Raw genomic sequence first — 23,994 nt, 5'->3', positions numbered from 1 at the left:
TGGGAAACTGTTGCAAAGTACATTGAGAAGCATCACCCTAATAAGGCAGTGGCTATGCGCATGACAAATTTATTGCTGTGTCGCATTTTCACCAAATTTTGAAGTGTCGGCAAAAACAAATGTCTCTAGACAACTTTCTAGTAAAAAAGAATTAGATATGTATCATAAATAATAAACTAATTATTTCGATTTTTTTTTCTGCGAATCGAATTCACATTCAAGGTTGGTAGAAGAAAAGATGAAGATGATTCACGCTCCTTAACAATGTATATATATAATTTTCTTTGAATAAACGTTATACATAAAATTATTTGAGGTTGGTAGAAGAAAAGATGAAGATGATTCACGCCCCTTAACAATGTATATATATATAATTTTCTTTGAATAAACGTTATACATAAAATTATTTGAGTATTTTTTTCAGCATGGAACGCATTATCATATTTTACATTAATTTATATGGGAAAAATTGTTTCGCTTGACGAGCGTTTTGCATTACGAGTATGATTCTGGAACGAATTATGCTCGTTAAGCGAGGTTCCACTGTATATTACAAATAATATTTAAGTAATGTTGTCCCTATAATGCATATAATAAACACATATAGGGGACTGGAGATAAAGCTCAAAGCATTTTTAACCTAAACACTAAATGAAGATGGGGTGATCACCTTCTTGCCCTGGGTGTTTACCTGCAAGGAAAAGGACACAAGCAGGATTCCAGAGGAACCAAAGAACCAGTCAGGACAAGGCAGCAAAGAGAAACTGTGTCGCACTCATCCAGCCCACAGCCAGTCAATTTACTTATAGAACTATCCTAGCTCATTACACCATAAAAACACAAATAACTATCTCCACAATTAAACAAATGTTTATGCCTAGAAATTACAAGGCACCTCAAGGTTACCCTGATCCCAGATATGTTAAACAATCCCGACATGGCAATCACGTGGACTTCTCAGATGGGAACAGTACTGGTGGAATGCACAACAGGATCTTGAAAATTGATATTAAAATACTGTGGCATACAGACCTGTTGCTAAGCAGTGACTCAGTAAACAAGAGCCACTGCCATGCAATAGACAAATAAACAAACACCCATTTCTATGCGACGGTCGAGGTACTGTTAGACTATAACAACTGAAACGGTGTTTTCTGTGTGGTTTGTGCCAAAATGTTATAAGCAGGGTCAGTAGAGTTCCGGAGCAGAAGTTGTCGGCAGTTCAGCTGAGTAAAGTAGCATGACAGTAGTTGGTTGGTGAGTGAAAGAGTTCAGTTGTCAGCTGGAAGTCAGCCTGGGGACAGAATACTAGGAGGTTGGTGTGAACTGGCCAGCAGCCTGGAACCCACTTAGTTGAGTTCTGCATGGGCAGCTGTGACATGAGGACATGAGTGCAAGAAGCTGAAGAATCACCACAGGTAGAAGCCATTGCCAGGAAATGGTTAGTGGAGACTAATAGACTTAGGACACTAGTCTGTGTGTGTCAGTGAACTGTAAAGTACAGTTGCGAGTAATGTATACAAGTGGTCAATAAATCTAATATCAAATCCATACACTGGCCATAGTCACGCACCCCTAAATCGTGACATATGTATATATGTTAGAAGTTCCCCTCTCCTGAAGGGGATGTGACATCATGTAGTGGCATTTTGCTAGTAACAGTTTGTAGGAATCTGCTCCCCCCATTTTCAGGGTCAAAGGGTAAGCCAAGGGTGGAAAGAAGTGGTATGGATGTACACAAGAGGATAGTATCAGTGCCTTGAGTGAATAAATTCAAGTACTACTGCTTTCCATGATTGGCCCACTCTTCCACCTTTAAGACAGTAGCAGCAGGTTCCTTAGAGACATTGATAAAGATCTACAACATTACATGGCATGCTATCCCAGAAACTGGTATGTTCATAACCACCACCATGAGAACTTAAAAAAACTTCACATTACCCAGTCTTTCTTTACCACCTCATTGGCTTATGTCCATTACACATGGTTTAATAGAGGAAAGAGGAAACAGTAATCTAAACGCATGGACAACAAAAAATTATCTTCTGTCCTATTCACACACATTCTGCATCATACACTACTCATGCAAATGTCACAATCATAATTTTATTAATTAAAATACAGTATCCACAGAACATTAAGAAATGAACAGGAAGGACTAAGCAGGGTGTGAGGGTACATTCTTGTTACCTTACCAGATAATTTTCATGTAGAGTTCTAAATGTTAGACATTTACCAAAGTCTGGGATGTGGATTCTCTTTGACGAAGGCAGTAGCCTCTGCGATTCCAACTTTCTCAAGCAAGTCACGTGTATCCCTTAGGGACTTGACCTCTAAATCCAGCAGGTACTCTGCTGTTGGGTGTTCTGGATTCTCCATTATTTCATCTAACAGCACTGCTCTGATTTCAAGTTCCTGGTATTAAACAACAAGTTCTAGTTACCAAAGATGGTTGCTAGACAGCTATTGTTGATAAAAAACTTAATACTGAACAGATTATCATATTTTCTAGAATACCCCGTGCACATTCTTCAGCAAAAATCCTGTAAAAAGGTGGGGTGTGCAGCTTATTCTCATCAAAGTTAACAGCACTACTTATTTAGCACCCTGACACATCCCACTCCTCTGTTAGCTCTCATACTCACATATGTCACTGTTACTTGCAAAGGTGCAGCTCATCTCAGTTCATTCACCAGTAAAAGTCAGTTTTACATTGTAATACTGAATGGAAAAATGAGTACAAATGGTAATGTGATTATTATACTTCAAGGTGAGTGAAGAATTAAAAGTAAAGAATAAAGGAAGCATGAGAATGTATTTCCCCCGGATTGGTAGAAAATAGTTTCAAGCAATGCGGCATCTCAAATAGCCTTGATGGGTTCTAGATTAGAACAAATATTGTATACTACTTTGTAAACAGACTTACTGTAATATTTTTTAGATATTTTAACAAATCAATGTATATCTTAGCATTAGTCAAAAGATATAATACTTATATCTGTGACATGGTAATAGTAGTTTCCATATATGTGGATAATATCCTTCTGAAAATGGTCTTTTCACTGAAACACGCAAAGGACGAAAAATTAAAAACACAACTCTTATCAATCATACTGGACAGTGATTAAAAATCTTATATACAATTACTAGTGTGATGAACCAGGATGAACCAAGTTAAAGAAAGTGTAGTATACGTACATGTGACCTATTCTGAACGGTTTACAATATATAGCTATTTCACTGCAGTTCCAAAATTGTTGATTAGAAAGAGAGATTAAGTACTGTTTCTAATACCAATATTCATTGTTCAGGTGATAAAGTTGGTACAGTCTACACAGTTAGTTAGTTAGTTAGTTAGTTAGAGAGGGTGGGTTTCCCCATGCACTGAGACCTGTATTGGTCCATTGTGCTTCCCTCTATGATTTCTACCAGTCTCTATACCCTACCGGTACTGGTGCTTACCATCAGTCCCGCCCAGCCAGCGAGACCGGCTCTACTAGCTGAGAGGTATCTATAATGCTTCCCCCATCTACCAGAGGTATTAGAGACTGCTGTTGGGCGCGAAACGTCCGTTAATTTGGCTCAGTGACCTCCTTTGGAGATATGAGGTTCTTTTACGTGCCGTAAAGCTACGACATGGGACCCACGGCTTAAAGTCCCTCCCGGAGGACTTGTTCCCTGAATTTTTCTAAAAATTCGATAACCTCCGCCGGGTGTTTGAAGCCGCGTACTACGAGTCATGAGGTGGGAACGTTACTTCTAGACTACGGAGGCCGCTTACAGTCTACATAGTATAATATTTCAAAAATTCAACAATTAACATCAAAGCACTTTGCAACCTGCGTGAGGACAGCATAGAGCATATCAGCATATTTGGCATTTGTGAAGTTGTGCAGCATTTTTCACAACACTCCTACAATGTCACTTTCAACATCCACAATGACTAACTGAAGCTTCACACTATATCACATGAGGGAAGGAAGGAGAACACTGGGCAAAGAATCCAAACTACTGTATAGTGAAACAGCTCTTCCTTGGAAACCATTCAGAATAGCACACATCTTTACTTAGAATGACTGATACTATGACGTCCTAGAACAGTAACCTTCCCTCGTGGGACACCCTGTGTATAATGTCTGTTATGGGGGTTAAAACCTGGAATCTTTCTTTTCAGAGGTCACTATAAGTATTTTCTTCATCTCCAAATGCTATCATTGTTTCCCCATCTTACCCGAAAAGAACAGATGTAACCCGAGCTGAGTATGGGTTCCTCAGGTTCAAGACCTCGCAGGACATACATGCGCGTCTTTTCCATGATGGCAAGCAGCTCAGGATTATCAGAAGCCCACTTCATGGCCCAAACATCCTTTCTTTCAAATTTTGACAGCTCCTTGTTGTTGTTATTGCCCATTAGCGAGATATTCAGTGTATCTCCTGGCCCTGGCAATGAACTGGATGAAGAAAGCAACGGAGATTCCAAATCCAGAAATGTCAATACACCTGTCACGTCAATTATTGACAAACGACTGTAACAACACAAACATCAATATTCCAGAGTCTGATTTTATGCATACTGGATAAGAGGCAATGGAAGGAGTGACTAATTCTTAGACTGAATAACCTATAAAATAACAGTTGTCTTCCAACTGCAGAGATTATGCAGCATCAAATGAGGTGGGATGATGATAGGCAGAAATTTGGAGAAGGTACTTGTGGCTAATTGTGATATTCACCTTGACATACTGAGAAAAGTTACGAGAAATCTCATCAGGATAGCCAGTAAAATGACTGCAAATGAAATGAGGCATCTCCCACATATAAGTACAACGTGTACTGCTACTGTATGAATCAGTTCTCTTGGTCCCACCACTCTCTGTCTCTTGCTATGGAAAGCTTCTTGTCCGGCATGGCACGTATCCACCTAACAGAAAACACTGGCCTAGAGATCCTTTACTAAGTATCTGCGGGGTGTCAACACTCGCAGGGACAACCACATAAACAGTGATAAATGGCATATGTTTCTAGCAACTTTGTAAAATAATCATAGCAATCAGGAGGTACCAGTTTCCTTGGTCGCGCCACAGAAGGGGACCTGCTACATCGATGGCTGTCCTCTCAGACGGTGCCCCAACATTGTACTGGTGCATTTGGCCCTGATTCACTGGGGGCCGCAACTTGCTGTGCAGAATTCACAGTCGGCACCATCTCTCAATATCGCCTCTTGCCTGGAGCCAGCAGAACCTTTGCCAAACCTTATTCACAGTTTTGTTTACACCCTAGTGACCTCCTGATAGTCTACCATGTAGTTCAGGTCTTCCACTGGCAGATCGCCAGTTGCATTCTAGTATGACGTTTCTCACAGTGGGCGATTCTTTCAATATCTCTCTCTCTCTCTCTTATATATATAATTAAAAATAAAGTTACTGTACATTTCACTTGTACATATATATATATACACACTATAGTGTATATAAAAAGCATGAGCTTCATGAGTGAATTAAGGGATTTTCAAGGGTAATTCTGACTATACCTGATTTAGAACATAACCCTTCATGAGATGCAACTCCAATGTATGGACCCAGAAGATTCAATATATGATGTTATCTTACAAACCTTTCAACACTAGTTAACAGCACTGTATTCGCATACTCCACAAAATGAGCCTGTGTTACAACACCACATAAATTTTCCCAAACGTATTCTCTGTGACTGCATAACTAAATGGTCTAAATGTTCATTTACTGCAGATAAAAATTCAATATGTAAGTGGTAATTTGACAGACATTACACTGCACAAAGCCTGAAATTACTAGTCCTTGTATTTCACAAGTCTTACTGAGAACTGTGCTTCATATTACACAATGAAAACAATGAACCAAATTTTGAAAACAATCATAAGGTTCATTTTGAGCTTCATGTAACATAGGCACTATAATGTACTCATATAATGCAAAATTAAAATCACCTAACAACTCATATGGCATCATCATGCATTTGTTTTATGCAGTTCATGCAAAGAATGTACAGAAAAAAGTCCAACTAATACCGTGTTTCACTTTAAATTCAAGCACCAAATACATTTTGTAAATGTAAAACTGATCTTGTTTATGAAAAGTTCAAAAGAGCACTGCACTTACGTAGTATTGCAGTTAATAGCAAGCTTGTATGGACGACAGTTCAGGGTGTAACGATTAGTCAGGGCCACTTGAGGCAGGGAGTAACGCTGTAGTGCCCCAGATTCACGTCCGATAATGAGTGCTTTCTCTGATGCACCTAAGCAGCAAATTGGATCAGCAGTTGCTTGCATATTGGTCGTAGGCTACTTGCAACAAAATAATAAAAATTACAACTGAAAATGCCATATTCCATATTTCTAGAAACACTGTGAAAATAAATCTTATCATTAGATGCATAATGCACAAAACTGTTCATAAATATTGCACTTCTACACACAAAGCAATATCCTTTCACATTTGAAAGGTCCCAGGTTCCATTAATAGTCCAGAAGCAGGCTACCTTGACCATGGTTTTCATGGTTTCCCTTAGCCACTCCATGCAAACGCTGTGATAGTACAATAAAGAAGGTCATGACTATTTCATTACCTCTGCCCCAATTCATTATTCAGAGTCATTCTCCCATCTAATGATATTTTAACCACTCAACTGAGAGAGTGTTGTTAAATAAATTAGCAGCCTGGAGGTGTGTTGTGGCTCTAAATCCTTTATCAGATATTCCACAAATTTTACATTAGAAGTAACTATTAGAAAAAGTAAAGGGATACACATTTATGATTTATATGCTACTCGAGAGCATCACCTGAGTATTCACATGACATTTTACACTCACCCTGGTAAATAAAGGTCAAAAATATTTCAGAAAAACCATTCAGATATTAATTATATACAATTTTTTGATAACTTTAATAAAATATGATTTACACTATAGAAAGTTTGGGAATGGTGTAAATATTGTTAAATAAAATCATAAACAAACTATAATCCACATAATCAAAAAACAACCAGTCTTGCTGGGGGAAGGAGCACATTGTAAGAACTTGTGTGGATTAAGAAAATAAGGAGCCATACTAATGGTTCTACTTACCTCATAGGACCTGTCAAGATCCTGTATTACTTCTGCAACACCAGATGGGGTATCATCAATATGGTAGAGTCTCTCCTTGCGAAGCCGTGAACCTAAAATCACACAAAAGAATATCAGTAAACTCCATACTCATACACATTTTTAATTTATTTCATGATATCTGATGAAGTTTCATTACAAGTTACATGCATTCATTACCACCAATATCTCTTGTGTAAATTGTACACTACAACAGAAATAAAACATGTATACCACAATTTTTCTGATTCCATAATTTTAATCACCTATAATACAGGCCTCACTTTCATCTACTTAAAAGAATGCATAAAATATTGTCCTTTTATTCCCTTTGGACATTACTGCAATTACTTACTTACTCACTTACTCAATGAGCTGAGCCCTTCTGGAGGAGCCGCCAATTCTGCAGCTACTCAAGAATTTCCCAGCATTTTATGGAACCCAAAGGTTCATTACCATGTTCACAAGAGCCCTTCACTGGCCCCTATCCTGAGCCAGATCAATCCAATCAATATCATCCCATCCTGTCTCTCTAAGATCCATTTTAATATTGTCCACACACTTACGCCTTGGTCTTCCCAGTGGTCTCTTTCCTTCTGGCTTTCCCACCAATATCCTATACGCATTCGTTTCCCCCATTCGTGCTACATGCCCTGCCCACCTCATCCTCCCTGACTTGATCATTCTAATTATACTTGGAGAAGAATACAAGTTATGAAGCTCCTCATTATGCAGTTTTCTCCAACCTCTCGTTACTTCATCTCTCCTTGATCAAAATATTCTCCTCAACACCGTGTTCTCAAACACCCTCAGTCTATGTTCCTCCCTTAATATCAGAGACCAAGTTTCACACCCATACACAACCACAGGCGAAATTATAGTTTTGTATGTTCTAATTTCTATGTTTTTAGACAGCAGACGAGAAGACAAAAGGTTCTGGACTGAATGGTAGCATTACCCGAGTTCAATCTCCTCCTAATTTCCTCCTATATCAGGTTTCAATCTGTTATCATTGTTTCTAAATATCTGAATTGTGCCACATTTTCAAAACATCTGTTTCCTATTTTTATGTCATGATTTTGCCCTGCATTTTGGTGATGAGACAGTAACATATACTTAGTTTTCTCTGTGTTTACTTCTAGACCAACCTCTTTACTTGCGTCAATTAAAGTTTATGTGTTTCTCTATATGGTATCTACATTATCACCCAGTAGAGTCACATCATCGGCATAGGCCAACAGCTGATGTGTCCCATTTAATTTCAGTCCCACCTGGTTTCCCTGGACCTTCCTAATGGCATATTCTAAAGCAAAATTGAAAAGGAGTGGCGACAAAGCATCTCCTTGTTTTAGACCATTCTGGATAGGAAATTTATCAGACAAATGTTTACTTACAGGGACTTTACTATACATTTCATTTAAACACATTTTAATCAACCGAACTAGTTTCAGGGGTATCCCAAACTCTATCAGAATATTGTACAATACTTCCTTCCTAACTGAATCATAGGCTTTCTTGAAGTCTATGAATAGCTGATGTACTGTCTCACCGTACTCCCATTTTTTCTTCAGTATTTGACAAATGCAAAGGATCTGATCTGTAGGTGATCTGTTACGTCGAAACCCACACTGATGATCACCAATAATTTCATCTATATATGGACTTAACTTTGAGAGAAGAATATTGGATAAAATTTTATATGAAGTTGATAGCAGTGATATCCCCCGATAATTACTACAGTCAGTTTTATCACCCTTCTTGTGAACTGGTACAATAACAGACTCATTCCACTGATCAGGCAATTTTTCCTTATGCCAAATAGAAGTACAAGGGCGAGTCAAATGAAAACCTTAAATCTGTAATAAAAATCGAAATTTCGTGCCATTATCCTAAAAGTTGGTAAGCTTGCTACAAACAGCATGCAGAATGGCCTGTAGGTTGCAGTATAGTGCAGATGCACGAACACCGTCACAGCACCAGTATAAGATGGCTGCCCCACTTGAGACTTGCACCAGGGAAGAACAGCGTTCTGTTATTCGGTTTTTGGGTAGTGAAGGTGTGAAACCTATTGAAATTTATCGAAGAATGAAGTTTCAATATGGTGATGCATGTTTGTCACAGTAGCAAGTGTACGAATGGAGTAGGAAGTTTGCAAATGGTGTGATTTCAGTGGAAGATGCTCCTCTTCCGGGTCAGGCACATCGAGTTTTGACTCCAGAGAACGCTGCAGCAGTTGAAGCCATGGTGAGGGAAAAACCGCTGAGTAACATTGAATGAAACTGCAGCAAGTTTAAACATTAGTCATGTTTCAGCAGACCACATTGTGCACGATGTGCTCCAGTTTCACAAAGTGTCTGCAAGATGGGTGCCATGGCAGCTGACTCCTGAATGGAAAGACTGACGTAGTGATGCTTGTGAAGAACTTCTGCGGCACTTTGAACAAGAAGGTGATGACTTCCTTGCAAGAATCGTTACTGGGGACGAAACCTGGGTTCATTTCCACCAACCGGAAACGAAGAGAGCGAGCAAGGAATGGCACCATTCCTCATCTCCAAAACCGAAGAAGTTTTGAAAACAACCATCAGCAGGGAAGGTTATGCTGACACTCCTTCGAGATGAAAAAGGCGTCATCTTGGAGCACTACACGCCTAGAGGGACCACTGTCACCAGTGCATCATACTCAGATCTCCTAAAAAATCATCTTCGGCTTGCAATCAAATCAAAGTGACGTGGATTGCTGTCCACAGGCATCCTTTTGCAACATGGCAATGCAAGGCTCCATACTGCCTGTACAACAGTTGCAACAATCAATGACCCGCATTTTGAGTGTCTTCCTCATCCGGCATACTCACCAGACCTTGCCCCAAGTGATTTCCATATGTTTGGACCACTCAAAGAAGCAATGGGAGGAAAGACGTTCCATTCAGATGAAGAGGTACGCCACGCCGTGCATGAATGATTGCGCGGACTACCAAAAGAATCTTTTCTAAAGGAATTCATGCGCTTTGAAAGTGCTGGAGGACTTGCATTGAGCGTGGGGGAGATTATTTTGAAAAGTGATATAGCTTTGTACCACTTGTGCATAATAAATAATACTCAAAAAAATATTTAAGGTTTTCATTTGACTCGCCTACATAATTAGATTGTGTATTTTAGAATCTAATATTTCACCTCATGCTTGAATAAGTTCTGCCAGAATTTGATCACTACCTGGCGACTTATATCATTTCAATTTTGCAATAGCACTTTCAAACTCAAAAGGGTTAGGATCAGGTACTAACAGCTCAGCTGTATGTATTTCTGTCTGCTTAACTTCACTGACCCCATATACATTCAATAACTGAGAGAAGTAATTCCTCCACCTATTCAAAATGTTGTGGGAATCTGCAAGCAGATCACCATTCTCATCTTTCACTAAGTTACTGCTAGGCTGATAACCCTTCTTAAAGTCATTTATTCCTCTATACATGTCTCTAATGTTCTTGTTCTTACTGTTCATTGCAAGCTCATCAATTTTGTCTTTCAGATATTCCCCCTTTTTGTTCCTGAAATGCCTGCTGGTTTCACGTCTTATATTGTTCAGATTATCCCCATTTAACTCGCTTGGATCCTGTAACCACTGCAATTTGGCCTGCTTTCTTTGATCTAATAATGTTGAGCATCCTTCATCGAACCATGTCTTATGCTTCTTTGGTTCATACCAACCTAGACTCTCTTTGGCAGACACTTGTATATTCTCTCTAATAGTTTCCCAAGCTTTATTAACATCCACCTCAGTTTCCAAATTTTCCAAAGCTGCAAACCCATTTGAGATATCAACACGTACTGCTTTTTACCCTCTACCTCATTTAATTTCTTGAGATTGAACCTCTCCATTTGAACTCTGTGTGTTGTTTGTTTGCTCACTGCCAGTCTTTCCCTAACATTTGCCACCACCAGATAGTGGTCAGTATCACAATCTGCTGCCCTGAATGATCGGACATCAAGTATACTTGAGTGCCATCCCCTATTGATCAAAATATGGTCTATTTGATTGTGTATCCTCCCATCAGGAGATGTCCAAGTAAATTTATGGATGTTACAATGTGGAAACACTGTACTTTTGACAGTAAGTTTTTGGTGTGGCAAAGTTTACTACTCTAACTCCATTATCATTACTAATTTCATGCAAACTCTCATTCCTAATCGTTGGTTTGAAAATTTCTTCCCTCCCTACTTTGGCATTGAAATCACCTAACCAAATTTTCATAGGGTGCTTTGGGAATTTATCAAATTCACGTTCTAGTTCTTCATACAATCTATCCTTTATGTCATCAATTTTATCTTCTGTTGGGGCGTGAACATTCATAACAATGATATCACACCAGCAACCTTTTTAATATTATATATGATATACTATCACTAACGAACTCTACCCTCTTAACTGCTGATACGATTCTCTTATGTACAAAAAAACCTGTACCAAATTCATGATTTTCATTTCCCTTTGCATAGAAAAAATGTATAGTCTCCTGCTGGTGCGAGGCCACCTCCATCCCATCTGACCTCCTGTACTCCCGCTAAATCTAACTTATATTTTAAGATTTCTTCTGCCACTGCCCTGAGCGAACCTGACCTATACAAACTTTGAACATTCCAAGTGCCAAATCTGATATCCATTTTCTTTCGCTTAGGTCATTTATCCAAGGAATTCGTCCAGGTCCGAGGCTTTGTGTTCATTTTCGTAACATACTTATTTTTACGGTGAGGAGTTGTTAGCTCCACGCCCAACACCCAAGCTGGAGGGCCACCCCTTGTCGGCTGTCCGTGACTGCTTATTCAATATATTCACAACTTCCCTCCAAAACTGGAGGGTGTCTCCTCCATCCTCAACGTGAGGACGCACCATGCCGTGGTGACAAGGGACCCACCTAACATGGTTACTGCAATTACTATTCAAATCAAAACACACATTCAGGGAATATTTCTTTACTCAACAACCTCATGGTATTGCCATATCTCCGTGTCGGTCCCTCCCCACTAACTTTTAACCAACTGATAAACTTTCACAAAACTTGGTATGAACATCACACCACCAGTGGTTATCTCACTTTTGAGATTCTTAACTTCCTACCAACATTAATACCAACATGAGAACTGTGTAAAACTCTCAGGTGTGAGTGATACTAATGCAACCTAACATAGCATCCTGAAATATTTCATGGGAATAGCTTTTTGAAAAATGTTCAACTTCTGTTAAGGTTATGATTTGCAGAATGTAAACAAAAAAAAACAGACTCCATGGCTTTACTCCACAAGCGAACTATACCGACCCACCAAGCGACCGCCAATTGTCAGTGAAGTTATGGCAGAATGTAAAACTGTGTGCAAAATATATACTTAGCTTTCAGTTTCATTGTGACAGCTAATAATAAGCAACTGCACCCAGTCAAATCAAAGTTTCTATGAATATTGGTCACAACCACCCCCAAAAATTCTATACGAAATATCTGCATGTCAATAGTTATGTATAAGATGATAATGCAGAACTTCAAATTTACATGACACAGATTTCGTGCAGAAGTACCAGGGGAAACAGTCCACATAAGTGGGCCACTAAATTAAGTAATTATTAAAATATAATTCTTGCTAGTCTCATCATACTATTACAACATTTAATGAAGTCAAATATCATAAATTTATTTGACTATAATTCATTTCATAATGTCTGCATTTACATTTCATGGCAGCATTCAGCAATGTATCACTGTATGTAATCTTCAGAAATTTGAGTCATTATTACATAATAATGAAAAATGGAGAAAACAGTATTCAATCTGTGAGGGCTAAAAACTTTGCAGAAGATGGCAAAAGGAACAAAATATTTGCTTTTATTCCTACACATGACATTACATACTTTTACTTCTTAGCAATTATAAATAGAACATGTAATGTGATAAACTGAACTGGCATTATGGTGTTTAAAGAAATGACTAGGTGACACTATAAACTGTCTGCCTTATGCATATGCAAAACCCAATAATACTACTTCAGAGGCATACCTGCCATAATAAGAGTTGATCGGGACTTGGGTGTCCTGTAGTGCCACAACAGAAAGTTGTCTCGTGAAGCAGCAAATACATGTGATGAGTTCATTGCAATCCACAACGGTTCAATATCCATGTACTTCACTGTAAATTTAATAATATTTTAAGTGCACCTTCTTCAGTTAAATAAGATGAATTATTCAAATATGGCAATGAAAATTATTAAGTGCATCATAATATTTATTTTAATGCTAGTACCATGGAAGTTATTTATATTCTTGAAAGCAATCAATACATAATGTTGGCTTTCTGGGTCTACCCCAATTTCATTACAGCCATTTGAGCCATCTTTTGAAGCTCCCTGATATGCCTTCATGGCAAACATGGAAGTAGAAAATTATATCCCGTTAGAACCAATGTATTATTTTGGATTAAGCACATTTTGTTCCTTCAGCTGTGAATTCATATCCCACCTTATCACTGGAAACATAACCTTCTAGAACATTTACACCACAGTCAATTTAAACATAAAGCTTTTTTTCCATGGTAGTAGAGTTCCTTATAAGCATTATAACTTGCAAATATCATTTACATACATGACATGTCACTGTTATGACAGACTGGAAACTTTAATCAGTAATATGTTTATCTCAACAAAACTATCCCATACTTCACATTACCAAATTGGCATTTAAAAGAAACTCGTTTGCCACTGAACTACTTGCTGTAGCTCACACATACTGTAATGGTCTTTTACTGAATATGGTTGAGAATGTACTAAGGAGTCAATAGTCTGGGGCAGAATCATTCAAAGAAAGTTTCAATAATACTGAGGAAAAACATCCTGTTACATTGCATCCTGTTCCTTACAAAACGGACAATACTTTGTAAGATGAGGCATTGACCAAATAATTAACATTAATATTACTACATCTACATCACGAGCCTCCAATAACAGTTAATTATATATACACAAAATATAGAATACTGCAATTTGTCCGTGGGAATGCAACAAAATCACAAAAACCAACGACTGACTCGATGATGTAAAGCATCAATCGAAGAATTTTAGTCTTGTTTTATACTATAACTTTTGTTTTATATAATCTAATTTATTGTATCTTTATGCCAAGTACTTTAATATAATTAATATTTTTGTATCCAATTTTATTAGTACCGCAGTTCAGTATTGTATATGTTGGCCATGTATTTTGCCTGATGATGGCTTTTAATAGCCGAAACATGTCGCAGAGCCAAACTAGGCACTGACCTTGATATATGTTGTGTTTTTATGGTTTTAATAAAGAAATTGTATAGTACATACTGTCAACTGGAGTGCCAATAGCATTGCAGAGAATAAGTCCAAACTGCCCACTAGTGCCTGAATCTTCTGCCCTGGTTGCCAGCACACAATGTTCTCCTGCTGATGCCACTCCAAGCAGTGACTTCACAGGTTTGTTGTAACACTGGTGACATGGTAAGTCAGCCTGATAATACATATTCTTTACAAGAGTAGATGCGACAATAATAATAATAATAATTTAATTAAGGGTAGAGATAAATTATAGCTAGTANGTTTGACGTACAACGAAAAGCACCTGAAGATGGCACTTTTGTGCTGAAACATGTAGTGCTAGAGAGAAGAGTAAGGTGAATAAATGTATGCACTGTAAGACGGTCAGAATAAATCATGGACAAAGCAAGGAAGATATGTCCAAGATATGTATGAAAACCTTCATGGAAAGAGACAGAAAGATCTATGTGCACAAGACACTACTAAAAGAAGATCTCGTGAGAAACAGGGGATGAAGATTTGGAACTAAAACAAAAATGTCATAAGGCAGGTCTAGTGGTAGGCTCTTGTGAAGGCCATGAATCTTGTAGTTTCTATAAGAAGCAGTTTCTTTATCAAGTGAATAGTTATCATATGAACAAGGAAAACCCTGTCCTGTGGAGGTGGCTAAGAATACCCACTGAAACTACTGAACTATGAATGATATATGACATCTAGTTCAGGAAATGTATTAGGACAGTATTGTATGGGCTTCACACTGACTGAGAACTATTTGGTACATTTACTGGAATGTGTTTCTGAATACCTATTCTGAACTTCAAAGAAATGTATTCATTACATAATCTACCATTAAATGACAGATTTTTGCACCTTTCTTCCCATTAAACTGAAGATGTTACATGTCTAAAATAAAGTAAGGTGAAATTATCCCTGGGTTAATTAATTAAGCACCACACCATTAAGACCTATGGTGGAGTGGAGGTATAGCTCCACCATTCTTGACCCCAGCACTAGATGGAGGTAAGTGGTCAGCCTCATGCTCCTGCTGCTATATCTAAGAGGAAACAGCCCCTGGCACCCATTTTATAGGAGGCTGGGTAGGCCCCACAGCCAGTATAGGCAGTATAGATAACAGAAGAGTCTCTTGCACTTGCCAGATACTGAACCCTGATTTCTGTCACCCAGCCCCTAGAATGGTCTGGTACAGGGTGAGGCAGCATAATTTGCTGATTTGAATTTGGCGCCAGGAAGCGAGGTTTGGCCGTTAGAGGGTGTGGATGGTCTCATTCAAACGGGTGGGTCAGGAAGTTTGTTCTTCCTTCCACTTTAGTACCGAGAATGCGTTGAACGAAGGAACAGCGCGTTTGCCATAGAGGCTTACTTTTCTAACGGTCGCTCGATCATCGCCACGCAGCGAGCATTCCACGCGCACTTCAATATTTCTGCCCAAGCTCCTGTTCTTGATTGGCAATCTATTGTTACGTGGGCAAACACATTCAGGAGAACTGGCAGTGTGGAAAAGAGAAGATTAGGGGAACGGCCCGTCATATCACCCCAAAACATCGAGGCAGTAAGGCAGTCTTTTTTGCGATCTCCTCGGCACTCGGCACGTAAGCATGCAGCTGCCCTTGGAATGTCTGATCGTTCTGTGAGGCGAATTCTTCATGATGACCTCCACTTTCATCTTTACAAGTTGGCTATGGTGCAAGAACTCACTGAACGTGATTTTGCTGCTCGGCAACATGCATGTGAAGCGTTCCTTGAAACTTTGCCTGATGATGCGCTTGTGTTCTTTAGTGACGAGGCTCATTTCCATCCTTCTGGATGCGTGAACAAGCAAAACATGCACTACTGGAGTGATAACAATTCCCGAGAACTTCATGAGAGGCCCCTTCATTGTGAACGTGTAACTGTTTGGTGTGCACTGTCGAGAGTAGGGATTATTGGTCCCTTCTTTTTTGAAGAGAATGAGGTTGCAGTTACAGTGAATTCTGTTCGCTATTTGAAAATGATCGAAGAATTTTTTTGCCAGTTCTTGATGAAATGGATGATGGGGATGTGTGGTTTCAGCAGGATGGAGCCATGGCACACACAGCGCGAACTGCAATGCGTGTTTTGCGGGAAAACTTCCCCGGGCGCCTGATTTCTTTGAGGGGCAATCTTCAGTGGCCGGCGTGCTCACCCAATATAGCCCCCTTATGGGGGTATCTGAAATCCCTCATGTACACCGATTGTCCAAGGACCCTTGCTCAACTGAAGGAGAATATTCACCAAGCCATAGCCAACATACCCATCGCTATGTTGGAAAGAGTCGACCGACGCTTCAGAATTCAGGCAAATCAGTGTATCACCAATGGGGGGCGACACTTGTTGAATAAAATTTTCAAAACAGAGTAAACGCAAATTTCCAATGTTGTAGAATATGGAGAAAAAATAATTACAATGATACCTATAACGTCTTTTGTTTTATTGACCCTTCAAATCAGCAAATTATGCTGCCGCACCCTGTATATTGACTGAACTATCATGAACTGAAACTCATGTCACAAACATCTGATACTGCAACATCTTCACGTCCCTCAGCCAATATTTTGGCAGCAACCTGAGTCTGTTGGTGAACTAACCTCATTATTTTTAGTGTCCCAGAAGACCACAGTTGTTCCAGGGCTGTCAGGTCGGTTATAGCAGTATACAACAGTGTGTTCCAAGTAGCTCCACCGGTAATCTGGGCGGATATTAGCAAAATAGATGTATGAGTCTACAGCTAGAGCCACACGAAGGGAACCACCTTCCCATACACAACTGGTAACTTCTCGACCAGGGATTTTAAGAGTCCGCAAATGCTGTCAAGAAATCATATTGACAAGTATTACAGTTTGTGGTTTACTCTGAGGAAAAAATCAAGTAAGAAGACTAAAACAAAACAAAATATTTAAATTAATGCAATGATCACATAACACACTGCTTTAGAGTGCAGAGTATGAAAACAGCTTCACAGCTTTAGCAGTTAGTATTTCTTTAACTGAAAACATGATCTAATAGAACTATTCTTAAATATGTGACAGGTCCCTGACCAAATGTCAATGAATGGGCACACACCTTTTCTTACACATGCACACACAAACATGGACCTATGTACATTAACCCAAGAGGGCAGTTGGAACATTTACACCCACCTCCATAAGCAAGTTACTTTGTTTTAAAAACAGAGTTAGTACCACCCACCTGAATACAACCATTTGTAGATCCAAGATAACATAAAAATTAATGCAATTTTTAGGTCATGGCACACCTAATATTACAGACTTTTTTTTTTTTTTTGTAATTATGACACTGGAGATGGGAAAGACACCATACAGTTGGTAGCATTGTCCTCTTTTATATAATCTGCTTGCACAGAGTTCTGTTTCTGTTATAATCGAAGTTGTACTTACTTTGTGCATTTTGTTATGTGTTAATTTCAAAATAGGTAAAAAAAATACCTAATATGTATGATATACCTATTTTTGATAGCATGTGATGAAGAAGAATTCTTTTATTTTTTCAAATTACTGTCTCGTTTCTATTTCTAAAATAGATTTGGGCTATGTATTCTCTTCTTCCAGATGGCAGTCAGCCTACACTGCATCTACCCTGGTGAGCTATAAGCCTTGCATTTTGTCCTCACAGTGACAGGTCTACCTCGTTATATATGTGTCTTTATTTGTGTATTTGATTTTGGTTTGCACTTATTATTACATTTTGATTCATATTTCTGATAATAAATTTATGGTCTCTCTGCATTATTTATTAACTATCTGTTTTATTCTATTTACATCACGCAAAAATAGGACCAATCAGCACATCCTGAGAAGTTTTAATCCGGACATATAGTTACCGATGAGGTTTGACAAGTGTGAATTTGCAGGATCTGTAATGGAGAGAGTGTGCTTTAAAAATTCATAGATGGTGTCACAGAAATATTTCAACTGTATGCATACGATGAAGTTTGAAATTTTGACAAAACTGTAATAAACAAAGGAAAGACTATTACTCCACTTGCATGATTACTATCAATATGTCCTGCTGTGACATGAAATTAGATTTTAACTTGGAGGTGATTTTATATGACTATACACTGTAAACATTGAGATGCCAGGCCTACTAGACTCTTGCTTGCACCAGAGCAGTAGTGTGCTAGGTGGATGATGAAGGTTAATACTGATTTAGTATTATCTTTCAAGTGCGCAGTGATTTATGCGCCTTCAAGCACAGTGTACTTATCATTGGCTGAACCACAAAACTGGAACCATAGTAATATTTTGGACCTGTTTTTAGGAGGCAGTTGGTTCAAATTTTAAATGGGCTGCTCGCTATCTTTAGTGATATTTTTATAGTTGTTGTCAGTATTACTTGGGGAATGCTGGGTCAATGCTCTGAAAATGACCCAAAGTTTTACCCATTCACCATTTAAAGGTCTGAAGATATAAAGCATTATTAAAATCATTACAATTTAAAACTACATCTGTATTACAGCATATTATTTTTGAAAATGTGCAAACCTAGAAGAAACCACCTGCCATGGCAAATCACAACAGGACTTAAAACTATAGTCATACTTCTGTCCAAATCTACATAAACTGAAACAGCTTTACCAATCAACCAATCAATAAAAGCTACATAATTTTCAAAAGAGCTTTCCCCATACACAGAAATGAACACCAAATGGTACTAGCACTGCCCCATTTCATGGAGACAATGATGCCATACACCTTTCACTTACAAACTAAGTACGAAAAAATACTGATATATGTAACATTAATGGGCTGACTGACATTTTGGATTATTCAGACCCAGATTTTAAACGTTTAAAACATTAATATGAAGTCGCTCAAAAGGTATAAGGAATGAAATGATATTTCACATTAACTGCCCTCTGCAGGAACACATCCTGACAGGTCAGTCTTCAGCTAATTCCTTTGCTCCAGCCATTAATGGTTGCCACTTAAAGTCAGAGCCCTTTGTCACATGTAAGTTTAAGAAAGTACAAACTAATACATGAACCTTAAACTTTGCAAAAATATAGAAAAAAATTATGTTGACAAATACCATTAATTAATGCAAACAGTTTCTGAAGAAGCAACAATAAAGTAAGCCAAGTTTTTTGTTGAGTCCATCGCTTCAAAGTGACATGAATGTCCACCATAAGTGACAAACATTCTGGATTTACAGACATGAATACCTATTCTGTTATTTTCTATAAGAAAAGACTAAGAACAATATGAGTTGCATGACTTTGGATATCCCTGCACTACACAAGCAATACTGAATGTACCTCTCCAAATGGGGTGAAGAACTGTATCACATTACAGTCCTTGTTGTCACCTGGAAGTTGCATTACACCAGTAACAGCAATGACACTGCCTTTGTGGTTCCATCGGCAGCACACGGCAGTCATGCCTGTGTCAATCAGAATTGGTGCTGGGAAAACAGCAAGTTTCTTATGCAGAACTTAAATACAAAAAGTACATGTTTACATACATATTGTGACATGAAACCAGGAAAAGACAGCCACTGCCAGGCGATGGCTGGTAAATATGCTCCTGCGTCAACAAACTTGTAGGACATCACTAGGCAACAGCCCCTCTTGACATTTTACATTACAGAAGAGGAGCTGCTGGAGGCAAAGTTTTCTGTGTGGTCCATCCTGAAGCTATACAACATGGGCCAATAAGACAAGCAAGTTACCGACATACATGAGCTGCAAGCCTGCTGACATCCAGCAAGGACGTGAGCACAGAAGCAGAGGAGTAGCAATCACTGTAAGCCATTACCAGGCAACAACTGGTGAAGACATAGAAGACTATATGTGTGCTGCAGTGCAGTGATTTGTAGAGTGCATACATCCATGAGAATGTTATAGTTACTTGTAGTGACATCTGTTCAATAAATTCAATTATCAATCCAAACCCTGTGTCTAGTTACCTAAAAGTGAAAATATTTTAAAAACAGTTCAAATTTATCTTATTACTTTCAATACTAATGCATTCTTGTAAATGCACTCACAGAAAACATGATGTATCCTTAAAGGACATTTCAGAAAATTGTGTACTCCACTGTGGACCCACATATTCTTACATAGCTACATAACCAAACAATAACACAACTGTGCTGAAATGGTCATTCTGCGAATGTTAAAAGGTAAAGGAATTCCTTCTTTGTGTAATTAAATTAATTAACTGGAAATTATATGTACAGATAAATGGAGATAAGGCTATTTAGTCAAGACCATTCTAAGAGTAAGCCTATATAATACAGCAACTCATGGTTACCTGATATCCAAGCATCTGGAATTCTCAAGCAACCAACAGATATTTCAAAGAAAATTTACCATTTTTATAAAGTTATTTCAAAAACACACTTCTGCTGCACATACATTCGACCATCATGTAGCAATGCTGTTTGTCATCCTACTTCACACAAGCGTCATTACAGTCGTAATGATACATGATTAGAGTACATGATAGTTGAATTTATGATAAAAAAAATTCCGTGGTTTTAGTTTGCAAGTGAACTATACCAACTGAGCAACCGCTACTTGTCAGCAAAGTTAGGGCCAACTTTTGCAGATAGAGGGTGTCGCATGGACAGCGCAACAAATCCCCACAGCCGTTAGTTTCGGTTTTCTAGACTGGAGCTGCCATTTCCTTGAAATAGCTCCTCAATTATCCTCACGAGGCTGAGTGGACCCTGCTCCAGACCCATGTTGCAATATATCCAAAATCTTCACTAATAATCTGCTGTGTCACCTAAGAATACTAGCAAGAACTACAGCAAAAACTTGTTATGACTCAAAAATGGAAGATTGAAATATTAACAGCCTTAAAAATGGGGCAAAAATCATAAAAACATTGGGTTCTGTAAGTTTTCCTCATGCGACTGGCAGATTGACGTCGCCAGCACATTCCATTCTCCATATGTGCCTGATAATAGGGAGTTCACTGTACTACCAATATGTATTAGCAAGCAATATTGTACGTGTATTACAGAGCTACATTTCAGTGAGTCATGCTCCAAACATTACCACCATCCCTGTACATCATGATGTCAGTACATACATTGTGCAGTATACTTTTCTCTATCATCATCATTTTTGTGTATTTTTTTACCCAGTCTCTCCACTGTATTCTCAATTTCATCTCCATATTTTTAGCTTCTATCTCCATCGTTCTTGTTTACTTCTTACCAATCTGCAGAAATTTCATCTCTTCTGCTTATAATCTACATATGATTCTCTTAGTCAATGTTCATATTCCTGCTCAATTAGACAAAATAGACAGGTAACATGTTTTATGTAACATAAATGTTACCTTTTCTGAAATTTTCCATCTCAAGTGATGACACTTACAATCTGGCAAATTTACTGTTAACAGTTCATACATTCAACCAATACAACTACCTCTTAAGATGAAGGAAATGAGGAGACTGACTACTGCTATATAAACTGTACTGATTACTTACTGTCATCATTTTCACCACGCATAATTTGCATGCAGCCATTTTGGTAACAGACGGCAAGCACAGGACAGTCTTGCTCCACATACCCCTGCCTTCCATCATACCAATGCATACCAACCACTTGTGTCGGGCCCAACATGTTACGTACACACTGGATGTTCAGCTTCATCTGCACACAGAATTGCCGTCACTCCTTAGGGCTGCATTGAACATGCGTGAGTTTCGAAATATTTCACTATCATTACAATGTGGAAGTTATTAAAACTGTAGTCTTCAGGGTCATGATTCAATGTGGTCTTGCAAGTGGATACCAGCATTTTGCAGGAACACACCACCTCTAACTTCAGGGTCAAAGTGAGCAAGGCAAGGAAGTGGCCAGCTACACAGGCAGGCTAACATGGATGGTTGTCACGCTGGTGCATCATTCACAAAAGGTATCAACAGGAAGTCTGCAGGACTAATGAATCCTCCGCTTCCATTGCAATCAAGATTTGAACCAAGCAACTGCTGAATACAGGTCTTGAGTCCTACCACCAGATTAACCTGCTTGGTGTCTGGTTAACAGGTTATTAAACAACATTTCCAGTATTAAGAATATATATACAGGGTGTCCCAGGAGGAATGTGCCAGACTTACGTCAGACTTACTGCTTACGTCAGCGCTTGCCATTCATGTGTCATGTATAGTGCTTGGAACTCTTAATGACAACTATGACATGGCGTGCGGGTTTCTTTGTAGTTCAATTTAATGGCTTCATGTCACCCACAAGTTAGTTTGATGTTACGTACATTATTAACATTACAGAAACCACATATTCCTGCCAGTTTTAATATGTATTTGGTAATTAAGAAGTGTGTAACACCGGTCAAAGTTTCACGCTTCTCCGGCCATTATCTCCGTAACCGTTCAACTTTGGACATAGGTGTTTTGGGTTATACTGGCATACTTTAACATAAGGAACACCCTTCCGAAGTTTGGCACATTCCTCCTGGGACACCCTGTATATAATGGTATGACTGATGAATTAAAAGGGATGAGGAAGGAAGTGGTCATGGCCTAATTAAGATACTATTCCAGTGTGCTCCTGGAGGGACTCAGGAACACAGGAAAAAACCTTAGTAAGGTTAGCCAGTGTCCCAACCAAGATTAAACTCCATGGCTTTAGTCCTCCCAAGGAATTCTAAACCTTTGGTGCACCACCACTGATGCCTCTGAATTTCTTGAAAGCCTTCCTCCTGAGTTGGGTTTTACCCTGTGTCTTTTGTTGCATTATTTTCTTCTGAAAAAATGCTGGCCTTCAATACAGCCTTTAACTCGTTGATATTTACTGTATACATGCCATACAGGGCACCATACAGCGTCTTCCCTGAGAGAGCTATGCAGTAGTTTTCCTGGTTGTCCTCTGCCGCATTGACGATGGATGTCCAAACATCACTTTCCCCCATCAAAGCTGTAGTGTACCCTGCCACGTCCTTGGTGTTGCAGAATACTTGAAACAGCAGCGTCAGGGTATTATACGACTAACTTCTGGTATTTCCCTTCAACGTCTTGCATTTACTTGTTCAAAATGCCTTATATCCAGGCATTGGCATGGCCATTTTTAGCCCAACACACTCTTTGCACTTTGTGACCTTTGATACCATTTTCAGATATTACAAGTATGAATTAGATTCAGCAATTTAAGAAACTTCATAAATTCTTGTAATAGCAAGCATGTGTTGTATGTTGTTCTCGCTTCTTTATGAAGTGTAATAATTATTGGCAATAAATATGTTCTGAAAAATATTTATATGTAATTAGTAACATCAGTAGTGACCTTGTGACACTATGAAGGAAGCAGTCTTCTGGGATTTGGCACCGTGTATATGTGGTGTTAACCGACGTTTCGGAGGAACGTATCGCCTCCATCTTCAGGGTAGAAGGAAAAATATAAGAAATCCACAAGTGAAGAGACCGTGAGAACCAATAAAAAGCAGACTGGTGTTGGAAATATACACAGCTATGTGAGAGCAGAGAAGGAAGGGGGGAAGGACAAGTATACAAGTGAAATCAGTAGT

At 38.7% G+C, this 23,994-nt stretch overlaps 1 protein-coding gene across 7 annotated transcripts in view; it reads right to left on the bottom strand.

Moving 5' to 3' along the window:
* Positions 1–23,994, bottom strand: part of LOC111867233 (WD repeat-containing protein 35) — a 52,243-nt gene that overhangs the window by 19,218 nt on the left and 9,031 nt on the right. For 4 of the 7 annotated variants that reach the window (XM_023856893.2, XM_023856891.2, XM_033752599.1 and 1 more), the window contains exons 6-14: positions 21,941–22,106; positions 19,755–19,900; positions 17,065–17,283; positions 14,471–14,612; positions 13,162–13,290; positions 7,103–7,194; positions 6,138–6,319; positions 4,232–4,526; positions 2,237–2,415 (exon numbers count right to left, since the gene is read on the bottom strand). In XM_023856893.2, the coding sequence (XP_023712661.1) occupies positions 2,237–2,415; positions 4,232–4,526; positions 6,138–6,319; positions 7,103–7,194; positions 13,162–13,290; positions 14,471–14,612; positions 17,065–17,283; positions 19,755–19,900; positions 21,941–22,106 (1,550 nt within the window). The remainder of the gene's footprint in view (positions 1–2,236; positions 2,416–4,231; positions 4,527–6,137; positions 6,320–7,102; positions 7,195–13,161; positions 13,291–14,470; positions 14,613–17,064; positions 17,284–19,754; positions 19,901–21,940; positions 22,107–23,994) is intronic. The other 3 variants (XM_023856896.2, XM_023856892.2, XM_033752600.1) reach the window with 3 other exon arrangements.

This window comes from Cryptotermes secundus, unplaced genomic scaffold (genome assembly GCF_002891405.2).
Source record: "Cryptotermes secundus unplaced genomic scaffold, Csec_1.0 scaffold945, whole genome shotgun sequence".
NCBI lineage: Eukaryota > Metazoa > Arthropoda > Insecta > Blattodea > Kalotermitidae > Cryptotermes > Cryptotermes secundus.
This window is presented reverse-complemented; position numbering and strand designations above follow the sequence as displayed.